Here is a 12379-nt window from a genome sequence, read left to right as displayed (position 1 = left end):
AACTGGACACCCACCATAAAAATGCTTCTTTTGTGTATGTAGGGCTGCGGTTAAAAGATGTCCTCTGTGGGATAAGATTCTGAAACTAATTCAGAAGCCAGATTTGGCATCGTCTGCCATACTAATGTCTAGATTACTCACATCTGATGTCAAAAGTACAGATGCTAAACATTTTCCAACCACGTTGTAAGTGTGCACATAAAAATATATTATGTTGGCGATGTGATACCTGCAGGCAAGTTATTAAAACAAATTTAAGTGTGCCAATTACAAATCACTAGTGGCAAAAGTGACCAACTAAACCTATTGAAGTGAAGTAATGCATTCAACTCAGAAGTTAAAATTCTTCATACTTACTGGCTGAGTGTGGGGGTCCTCTCTCAAACCACTTTTATCAGCATATTAATCAACGGTGATAATAAATTTAAAGTGCAACGCACTATAGTTTTATTCCTATGTAGATGTCACATTTGCAGCTCAGATGTTTACATGAATATTTTTCGTGCGTATCACAAAGGGTGCTGACGCTATAATCACCCAGATAAATGGGTGTGGCCTGAGGTTTAAGAGTGAACATAATGTAATATTGGTGAACCACCATCAGTTATCTAAATCTAGAAATAGCAGCGCAGAGAAAAGTTGATATCAAACGTTTCTAAATGAGATCTTTCTTGGTTAACCAAAATCCATCTATGAACCTTCCTTCTGCTAAGACCTCACCCACATGCAATAGTGGCAGGAAAACAGGAATATCAAGAATCCTTTGGTAAAACGTCACATAACTACACCTTCAATAAGAGCGATTAGCATGCAATTTTCGCCAATCTGCTGTATTATGGAAACCACTGGATTTCTTAGTGAAAAATAATGTGAAAGAGCAGCTAGAAATGTGACATTTATGAATTCCCTTAACCCCACATCTCATAGTCAGGCATCAGATAGTATTTGGCGTTTACATTGCTGTAGGGAAATACTGAATAATGATGTCAAGAGAAAGAACGAGCAACTTGCCGAGCTACCATTATCATATCTTAGATGGAAGATTCCTGCTAACTCTTTATACTTTTGTTCCTAATTACAGCAGTTTAAGTCATGAAGGGATAAAAATACCTGCAAACAACATGACATTCTCGAGAAATGGTCTGTTTAGTTCCTGTTAAGAAACCCAGCTAATCTGGACAGTTAAATATCACGTGACTGTCCAGCGAAACCAAAAACTCTCATGAGGGGTACACAGTACCAATGCAATAGTTCCATATTACAGGGCTGGAATCGCATTTAGCTTTTAGATTGCTGTATATTTATAAATAATGTGGTTTAGAACTATTGTCATTGCAGGAGTGCTCTGCAAGTGTATGACACTGAAGATTTTGTGGGCATTTGATGTATGCTGGTAGCACACTTTGGAGCAAATGTACCTGCTTTCAGCCTGTAACTGTACAAAACACAAATACGAAGCTGACAGGACGCTTATTATCCTGAAATGAGTCACATTCTCGCAGGCGTGGTATAAAAACAGCTTGGGAGGTAGTGCGATTTTTCCAAAAGTGTTTTTGCTATTTGGATACACAATCTTTCATGCAGAAAACATCTGAAACGTGGCAATTATCTATGATGTTACAGTTTGGTGCCCACATTTAGGCAGTAGGTCAGGCGCTCATTTATTGTCTTTTACAATTGGAAATAAAGTGCTTCTGTCCACTGACGATGCCCACATCAGTAAGGGTGGTTGATTCGATAATGATTAACTAGATTATATAACTGCTTATTTTTGCACAACGTCCGCCATTAAACTCATTTCCCTCAAATATGTTCTAAATGCTGGATTCCGTAAGACCCTGGGGATCAACAGGTTGAATCACATTTTCCTGGTAATCCATCCGTCTCGTCGGCTTCCTCTAGCAAAGAGAGTGAATATTAAACTCCTCTGACTTTTAAATGCCTGCATGTGATATGTATCAGATAGACATTCTTGAAAAGATTGAGGTCCCCAACCCAACTTTTGCCAGGCATCGTATCCAGTTCCTCCTCCAGATTTCAAAATTCAAATTTCTACACAAATGGGACCAGCGATTTTCATTTATGTAATGAAAATGTTGGAATGCACTTCCTTCACACATTAGATCACTACCTGAAATGAAGTAAAAGCCTTTTTAAAGTAATTTCTCTCTTTTTTCCTTCTCTTTCTCAGTAAATTTTTCAATTCAACTGCATTTGTGGTATTATATAGGGCTCCTGTTCCTACCATCAGCTAAAAGCAATTTCGTTTGTGTTGCACACCTTACATATAAATAATAGAAATAAACTTGTTCCATGAAGGCCCCAAATTTCTGTGTTTGAGCTTCGCATTCCAAATGATCTTTAACCAGAGCACAGACTGGATGCATCTGCAACTTAAAATGTCATTTATTTTTTTTAATGAATTTCCAATTTGGCCAAATACGTGCATACGAGGATGGCACGGTTGACTCGCAGGGTACCCACCCAGCGCCTCAGAGGCTGCTTGAACACTGATTGTTGGATTGCCTGTCTGACCGGAAGTGCATACGTTTAACGTAAAATATTTAAACATTCATGTGGTTCGGGGGCACAACTTGGTTTTGCGGGATAGCGCCAGAGCTGACCTTTGCTCAGATAGTGCCCTTAGCAAAGCAACATTTAGTGCCTCCTTTCCACTTGTCTTTGTTAAATGTCAGTGTGTTGGAAAAATGGGATCGGGGGGGAGGGGGTGCGGGGAATAGGGTCCAGAAAGAAGACAGACAGACTTTAGAATTGCACTTACTACACTTTTCTTTAGAGCCATGATGGAGGAGGATTCTGCAGGCTGCTCCTGCGCCAGGCATGGGCCCAGCTCGACAACGCTAAAGGCCAGCCCTGGATACTGGGTATGGCTTTGGCACTTAAATACTTTTCTATCTATGTGCCTAGTACCTAGAACAACATTCCTGTATCTATCAACATCAGGATCACCCCAACGCTGCTCCTTAGGAAAGAGTTGAGGACTCATTTCTTTGAAGAACACTACATCACAATGCAGTAACCATCTATAACCCAGCTATCTCTCCTATTACCCGTTGACTCTATCCTGGTATTGGACCTGGCAGAACACTGTCTTTGGACTAGGTCCTTAGTACAGAAATATTACATACATACTTTTTACCTATTTATTGGATTTTCTACACAACAAATAAACCACACTCAAGTTAAAAGAAAGATCTTTGTACAGCGAGTTATTTTCAAAATAAAGCAGTATTAATCAACATTTTTTGTAGACTCCTGGAAACAGCTTGCAATAAAGATTATAACCCGAAGGCCAAAGGATTTATAATAAATGGAAATCAGCCAGTCCACTCACTTGACACATCGGAACCTGCGCCAGCTTCACTGACGCCCAAACAAGCTACGACGTCTCCAGCGATAGTGGGAGCAAGGAACTGGCGTTTCAATTCATTGGAGCCAAACCTGAAATTGAAAAAAATAACCCAATATATTTTGTAATAATATATCAATTGTTAACGCAGCTTATGATAACATGAGTTGAGAGAGATCTTACTTTGAACAGTATAAATATTTGACCAACAACAGAGAGCAAGAAACGATTGTTGGTGATAAAGTAGTACAAGGCTGCATACAGAAAGAGTAGCTGGTAACAAATTCAGTGGTTGAGAAAGAGTAAAACAGTGGTAATTTAACTGTAAGAGGAAATAGTGGGAGAAAAGAAAGAATTCCTACCAGAAATGCTGAATATAATAACTAGATAACAACTAGATAGTGCTTTAGTTCAATAAAATATATATATATATTACTTAGTGGCGGTCGCCAATAGGTAGTTATAGTTAGGACCATTTTGTCCCATAGACTGAGCATTTATTTTTTTTGCCAATAACTTTGGCGCCGCTTGATGAATCTTCACAAAATTTTCAAAACATATACTTTGGTCAGTTCAGCTGCTTTGTTGAAAGTGTCAGGTGATCCGTCAAGTGGGGTCCGAGACAACGGTGGGGGAGGGGATCCCTAAACACTTTTTCCCCCTTCTGTCAATGGGATTTTTCAAAATTCTGAACACAACTGCAGCCCGAACCGCTGAATTGAATTACACCAAATTTGGCAGAAAGCTAGATCTTGGTCCCAAAAGCACACTTTTTGTGATTTGGTGTAAATCTATCAGTAGTTTTTGAGATATTAGAGGTTAAATAATATATATATATATATATATATTAAGAAAAGAAGATGTCCATGCAAAGTATATACATATTTACATAAAGAAAGTACCACAATCGCTACATGCGTCCGGGGAGGAGGGAGGGCGCATGTGAGTCTGCAGCACTACATGCCATTAACAGATGTCTACTGGGTAAGTGACACTTTCCGTTCAATGGCATGTGTAGCTGCATATACACATGCTTTGCATAGACTGAAAAGCAGTCTCCCTTTCTAAAGAAAGCGGTGGCTAGCCTGTAGGAGTTGGAGTAGCTTGAAATAGTGTTTCGAGCCCTGTTTGACAAACATGTGCCTGTGGGCGAGATAACACATCTACACAGTGGTGTTTAGTAAATGTGTGTGGTGTGGACCATGTGGCTGCTTTGCATATGTCTGCCACTGGTATATTTTCTAAGAATGCTATTGAAGCCCTTTTTTTCTAGTAGAATGTGCTTTAGGAGTTACTAACAGCTGTATTTTAGCTTTAAGATAGCAAGTTTGAATACACTTTACTATTCATCTAGCTAATCCCTTTTTTGAAACAAGATTGTCCTTATGAGGTTACTGGAATGCTACAAAAAGTTGCTTATATTTTCTGAAATCTTTTGCCCTGTCTATATAATACATGGGAACTCTTTTGACATCAAGAGTGTGAAGAGCTCTTTCGGCAACTGGATCTGGTTGTGGAAAGAAGATTGGCAATTCCACTGACTGATTCATGTGAAATGGTGAAACTACTTTGGATAGGAATTTTGGGTTTGTCCTAAGTACTATTTTATTCTTGTGAACTTGGAAGAAGGGTTCTTCTAAAGTGGATTCTTGGAATTCACTAACTCTGCTTAAGGAAGTAATTGCCACTAGAAAAGCAACCTTCCACGAAAGAAACTTGAGAGCTCAAGAATGCATGGGCTCAAACGGTGGACCCATAAGTCTTGGGAGCACGATGTTAAGATTCCAGGTAGGAGCTGGTGGAACTCTAGGTTGAATAACTCTTTTAAGGCCTTCCATAAAAGCTTTTATAACAGGCATTCTAAACAGAGAAGTATGATGTTGGTTTTGGAGGTAAGCTGATATTGCTATTATATGAATTTTAATAGATGAGTATGCTAAATGTGCTTTCTGTAAGTGAAGCAAATAAACAATATCCTGTACTGAAAGTTTAAGTGGATCACTGTTTGAGATTGACAGTAGTATACAAAACGTTTCCATTTAGCTGCATAGCACTGCCTGGTTGTAGGTTTGCATGCTTCTTTTAGAATGTTCATACATTCTGTTGGAAGCTGTAGATTTACAAATTCTATGACCTCAAGAGGCACATCACCAGGCTGAGCACACTGGAATTGGGATGCATGATTTGACCTTTTTTCTGAGTTAACAGGTCTGGCCTGTTTGGAAGCTTGGGATGTGGTACTACAGACAGATCCAACAGTGTTGTGTACCTGTGCTGACGTGCACAGGTGGGAGCTATGAGTATCATAGTGAGGGAGGTGTGAGGGATCTTGTTGACCAGAAATGGAATTAGTGGGAGAGGGGGGAAAAGCGTAAGCAAATATCTCTGACCAATTGATCCATAGAGCATTGCTCCTGGATTGAGGGTGTGGGTACCTAGATGCGAAGTTTGGGCATTTTGCGTTTTCGCTTGTTGCGAAGAGGTCTATGTCTGGTGTTCCCCATATGCGAAAGTACTTTTAAATCACTTGTGGGTGATTCTCCCATTCGTGTATTTGTTGCTGCGTCCTGCTTAAGAGGTATGTTAGTAGGTTGTGTATCCCTGGGATATACTCTGCTAGTATCTGAATGTGATTGTGAATTGTTCATTTCCAAATTGTCTGTGCTAGAAGGGACAATTGAGAGGAGTGTGTCCCTGCTGTTTCTCCCTGTATAGTAAGACTGTTGAGATGGGCTCCCCAACCTGTCATTGATGCATCGGTGGTGAGTATCATGGAGTCCGGATCCTTGGGATTTGCGCCTGTTCCCAATATGTCCACCTCTTGGCAGCTCCAAACTCTACTAGCCGTTATGGCACAGAGTTAAAAAATGGCCAAGTGGGGGAAGGGGTTATAGGTTGGGAACAGCGGGGAAGGAGACCTGTGGAAGGAAAAGTTAAGAACACAATAATCCGATTATACACATTGACTTTCATAAGCTTTGTTCAGGATAGCTGTGGACGGCTAACTTGAATGATGAAGAGCCTTCATACATCATAACCTTATTAGCTCTGAGTACCTGGAAAATGAATAAGGATTATGCAAGCTTTAATAAGAGAGTTTCTTTAGAATACAATCTGAGGATCTGAACCCTGAACTGACTCAAGTTATTCTTTGTAAAGAAACTACTTAATAACTGTGAAGTGATCAATAAACACATTAGTTTATAGGAATAAACTGGGTTAGGCTCATGAATGATACTGCAAAGGCACACTATAACAGTAATCAATGAACACATTGGTTTTTTAGAATAAACTGTGATAAGCCCATGAATAATACTGTAAGAATACATTTTGTCTAGATCTTCAAGATTCAATTGCTTAAGAATTATTATACACTTTAAATATCAAAACTGTGCATCAAGATTTCAATGACTAGAAATGATTGCGCTTTCCACCGATCTGAAACACAAGGGTTAAATGCCAAGAATGACTTTCATACTCTGTCATTGATTCAACCATCAGGATCTAAATGTCAAAATACGATAGCACACACTGCCGATCTGAGTTACAAGTTTTAATTGCCAATAATGAATCGCGCACACTGCTGATCCGAACTGTGAAAGTTAGATGCCAAGAATGAATTGTGCACACTTCTGCTGATTCAACCATCACGGATTAAATGGCAAAATACGACCGAGCACACTGTCGATCTGAACTGTAAAAGTTAAATGGCAAGAATAAATCATGCACACTGCTGCCGATTCAACTATCAAGGATTAAATGCCAAAATACGATCGCGCACACTGCCGATCCGAACTGCAGGATTTAAATGCCAAGAAAACCATCGCACACGCGATGTAACCAAAAGGCCCAAAACTCGAGTACTTCTGAAAACGGAGTCGGGGGCCTAACCCGACCTCCCCCTTATTGCCCTGCTTGAGGATCACCAAGGAAATGAAGACAGGGCCTGGAAATCCTGGGCAGGCCATCGGCACAGGAGCTTGGGAAAATGTTGCTGCTCTGCACCAGGACCTCTGAATAGTGAGAACGTGGAGCTAGGCTGGGTCCCTTAAATAGACCCAGGGCCCACCCATGTGCCACGCCCAGGAAGGGCTGCAGGGAGGATTTCTAGAAGGGCTTAGAATAGGGACCACACCCTAACCACACCCTGTACTACTGCAGCAAAGCCTTGAAAATGAGCAATACATTGCAAACAGCATTAATGATGTTTCATCATGAATCTCTGCAATGCAAAAGGTTAACATACTGTATTCACATACAATGCATGAATTATTATATTTCATAAGAGCTGGTTTCTTGCATTATGTCGCCCGTAGAGCACGCACTGTCCTGATGTTGACAGTGAGTATGGTCTGTGGCACAGGGTCCTGAAATGGTCACCCTTTTGATAAGTTGGTGTAATTCCACCACTGCAGAGAGTTGTAAGTTTGGCGGTCCAACAACACTAGATCGTGAAGTTGTACCTGAGACCATTGTTGCAAAAGACACTGTTGTAGGGGTCTCATAGTTAAGATGTGCATTGGGTAATATTGCTATGCACAATAGCATCATTCCCAACAGTTTCATGATAAACCTTACTGTGTAAGTTTGATTGTATTGTAGTTGAGATATGAGCTATGAGATTGTGGAAATCTTGAATTCTTTGTGGGTTTGGGTATGCTAATGCTGACTGAGTATTCAGAATTGCTCCCAGATACGGTTTTATTTGGGCTGGTTGGAGATGGGATTTTTGGAAACTAATTGTGAACCGCAGACTGTGTAGGGTATCAATTGTGTATTGTGTGTGTTGTTGACAGGTTTGAAAGGTGTTGGCTTTTATGAGCCAGTCGTCCAGATAGGGAAAGACATGTATATGTTGCCTTCGAAGGTATGCTGCAACTACTGCTAGGCATTTGGTGAATACCCTTGCTGCTGTTGTTACTCCAAAGGGTAGCACTTTGAATTGGTAGTGCTTGCCTGCTATGGCAAAACTTAGGTATTTGCGATGAGCTGGATGTATGGGAATATGGATGTAAGCATCTTTTAGATCTAATGCTGTCATGCAGTCCTGTTTTTGTAATAGGGGAATGACATCCTGAAGAGTGACCATAAGGAAATGCTCTCAGAGAATGTACTGACTGAGGGATCTGAGATCGAGGATTGGTCTGAAAGTACCATCCTTTTTTGGTATAAGGAAGTATAGAGAATATACTCCTGTCCCTTGTTGAGGTATAGGTACTATCTCTATTGTACCTTTGAGTAGAAGTGATTGTACTTCCTGTTTTAACAAGTCGAGGTGTTCTAGAGAAACCCTATGCGAGAGAGGGGGAATGTTTGGTGGAGTAGAGATGAGTTCTAGGCAATAACCATTCTGGATAATTGACACAGCACCCATTGATCTGATGTAATGTTGTGCCATTGTTGGTAGACATTTTTCAGTCTTCCTCCCACAGGAGATGTATAATGTGTGGGGATGCGTAGAAAGTCACTGTTTGGATGAGGTGGAGGCACCCCTTGTGGCGGTGGATTTACCTCTACCTCTAAAGAAGTGCACCTTGTAGGATCCTCTGAAAGACCCTCTGGTGTAATATTGTTGTCCCTGCTTTTGTTAAGACGTAGAGGGTCCTGCTGTTGATGGTTTAAAACCAGCTCTGAACTGGGGCCTACGAAACGTAACCTGAGCAGGTGTTACATAAAGGGCACTCATAGCCTTAGCTGTTTCAGAGTCTTTTTTTAATTTTTCTATGGTGGTATCCACTTCTGGTCCAAATAATTGCTGTTTGTTAAAAGGCATATTGAGTACAGCCTGCTGTATCTCAGGTTTGAATCCTGAAGTTCACAACCATGCATGCCTTCTGATAACACTAGTGTTAATACTGCTGGCTGCGGTGTCTGCTGCATCTAGGGCAGATCTAATTTGGTTGCAGGAGATAGCTTGTCCCTCAGTAACTATTTGCTGTGCTCTTTTTTGGTATTCTGGTGGGAGATATTGAAGGAACTCCTCCATTTCATCCCAATGGGCTCTATCATAGCTGGCTAAAAGAGCCTGGGAGTTGGCAATTCTCCAGTGATTTGCAGCTTGAGTTGCAACCTTCTTTATCTGGGGGAGGAGCATCCCCGGTGGACTATTTGAACTTGTTCGTGCTGCACTAACAACAATAGAGTCAGATGGCAATTGTTGTGAAATAAAGAGTGGATCTGATGGTGCAGCCTTGTATTTTTTTGTCCACCTTTGGTGCAAGTACCCTAGCCTTCACCGGTTCTTTAAAAATGTTCTCTTCATGCTTAAGCATGCCTGGGAGCATTGCCATGCATTGATACTCCTTGTGCTTAGAAGATAATGTGTTAAATAAAAAAATCATCCTCTATGGGATCTGACTGGAACTGCACAGTGTGATATGCAGCTGCCCTTTCAAAGACCTGATTGTAGGCAGTGGTGTCTTCAGGTGGTGATGGCCTAGTGGGGTATAAATCAGGGTCATTAGATGGAATAGGGTCTGGGTCATACAAATCCCAAGGGTCTACATTGTAAGGAGTGTCACCCACCGCATCCCCATGTGAAGAAACAGGGGATTGCGGAGAAAAATGTGTAGATGATGGTGTTGGAGTATTAGGTGGTGGAGAAGTGGGAAGCAAAGGAGAGTGTGGCAGTGAAAGCTGGTGTACTGCCTTTGGTTTCTCCTTGTGCTTGAATATTTTCGAAGGTGAAGGCCCAGCTTCTAAAGTTTCTTGGAAAAATAATTTCCTCTCAGTTGCAGAAGGAGGAAGAGCAATAATCCTTCCAGTATCTTCATGGATTTGGATTTTGCGCTGTTTGTCATCCATCACTTCAAGTATGGGTGTTATCTCTGAAGATTCTTCTGCAGTTAGAGCATATTTCTTCCCCACAGGTTTTAGCTTCGAAAGTTTGGAGACTGAGTGCTTTAATCGGGCCGAGAATGTCAGCTCCGAAATAGATGGTAGCTTTTTTAGCTCCAAAACGGATGTTGGATGTTTCGGCTCCGAGGTAGAAGCCTCCACTCTTCGAGTCAATCCTGAAACAGGTGTTGGTTGCTGTTCGGTATACGCCAAATGCATCTTGGCCTTTTTTGGGGCCGAACCCGAGGGTTGTTCATCAAGATGTATCTTTCATGTCCAACCATGGCCGGGAATCTGTGGTGGACCCAAGGCCATTTGTGATGCATTTTTGGATGGTTTTTGGTGATGGGAAGGGGCTGGAGTACTCATGTACTGCGCTGCTGGCAATTGTCTGTCCCCATCAGAGTCTCAGACGGAATCATAATCTGCAATGGAAACTGCAGTCTGCGCTTGATCCTCTCCAAAAATGTTGGGCGTTTGTTCCGGCGACTTGGATGCCATCTCTAACCGATGCGCTCTTCGATCCTGCACAGTTTTCTTAGACCGGAAGGATTGACATGCCTCACAGGTTTCCTCCTTGTGATTGGGAGAGAGGCAGAGGTTGCACACCGAGTGTTGGTCGGTGTATAGGAACCTGACTTGGCACCAAGGGCAAAAGCAAAACATAGTCCGATCCATCAGCCAGTGTCGAAGTAGGCCAGAGAAGGGCGTTTAATCGATCCAAACGATACAATCAGATTGAATATAGTTAGCGCGATTGAAAAACAATACTGACGTTTAGATAAAGAATAGAAAAGTTCAGATAGTACCGAATCGAGATCTACCAGAGCAAGAGGGAAGACTTCCGAACCCAACGGCAGAAAGAAAACAATCTAACAAAGGACTCGATGCCCATGCGCATTATCACCGAGAGGAGTCTCGTGACTTGAAAAATCTCCTTTGAGCAAAAAAAAAAAAATAGTAACACTTTCAGCAAAATATTTTATATATATATATATATATATTTATATATATATATATATATATATTATATATATATATATATATATATATATATATATATATATATATATATATAGGTAACCTGCTAGTTATCAACCAAGAACATTCATCAAACAAGAGGACACAGTCACACACAGGGGCTTTTAGAAATTCTAAGAAAAAATATAAAGCACTTTGCTCTCCCCCCCCCCCCAAAAAAAGGACAGTTTGTGATCAAAATTTGAGCAAGATGCATAGTGCAATCAGTATGGGTAATGATCAGCTTTTTGGGCATCTGGCTAATAAGGTGCATGTAATATCAGCATTAAAATTAGAGGTTTAGGTTTTAGCTGCAAATTGGGTAAAGCTAATTTCCGAGCTTTATATGGAACCAAATTACGAGGGGAAAAATGACGACCATAACTATCAAGCAGTCGACTCTACTACACTGCAATTGCAGAAGACTGGGATAATTGTGGAAATAAATTTAAAATCCTCAAAGCAGGTGATCCAGATCAACTCCCATCTGTCCTCTACAAATCAAACCGGTTATAGTGGGCAACTTTACTGAGTCCCTTTTTTAAATTGGTGACCAGTACTGGCGCATCCCTGCTTCATGGCATGGTGCCAATGATCAAACATATATGTAAAACGGAGCCCAGAAATGACCCAGGAGACTATTGTTTAATCTCTTCATTGTATGTGGTATTACAAATCTCTGCTCAGACTCTCCACAAATCCCTCAAGGCATTCCACAAGGAGGGTTTAGAGCTAAGTACTCCACAGCAGATCACTGTTTTACATATGGGTGTTGCCAACATGGCGATAAACACAACTGGCAGACTGTGCTTACTTCAAAGCCCCATTCGATAAGCTGGATCACAGAATCGAATGGCAAAAACTAGAAAGATGTAATATCCCTAAGGACCTGCTGACCATGATTCAGACATTTCATGAAGATAACTGACTACAGGTCGACTTAGATGGGTGGGTAAATTCAAGAGTTAAAATCCCAGTGAATAAAGGGCTAAGACAAGGTTTTGTCCTGGCACCTTTGGTCTTTATTTATCTCTGACCTCCCCAAAGCCGTAGGCCAGTTATCTCCTTTTCATCCAGGATTGGATGGGAGCATACTCATTGCCCTATGTGTGCTAAAGATTTAGCAGTAATGTGTTAGACATCTACTTGGTT

General features: G+C 41.0%; 1 protein-coding gene across 1 annotated transcript in view; it reads right to left on the bottom strand.

Annotated features, from left to right (window-relative positions):
- The window catches only part of LOC138262018 (probable acyl-CoA dehydrogenase 6), a 593995-nt gene that overhangs the window by 278580 nt on the left and 303036 nt on the right, over positions 1-12379 (bottom strand). Inside the window, exon 4 of the mRNA XM_069211670.1 lies at positions 3356-3462. Coding sequence (XP_069067771.1) covers positions 3356-3462 — 107 coding nt within the window. The remainder of the gene's footprint in view (positions 1-3355; positions 3463-12379) is intronic.

Source organism: Pleurodeles waltl, chromosome 10, assembly GCF_031143425.1.
Source record: "Pleurodeles waltl isolate 20211129_DDA chromosome 10, aPleWal1.hap1.20221129, whole genome shotgun sequence".
NCBI classification, from domain to species: domain Eukaryota; kingdom Metazoa; phylum Chordata; class Amphibia; order Caudata; family Salamandridae; genus Pleurodeles; species Pleurodeles waltl.
This window is presented reverse-complemented; position numbering and strand designations above follow the sequence as displayed.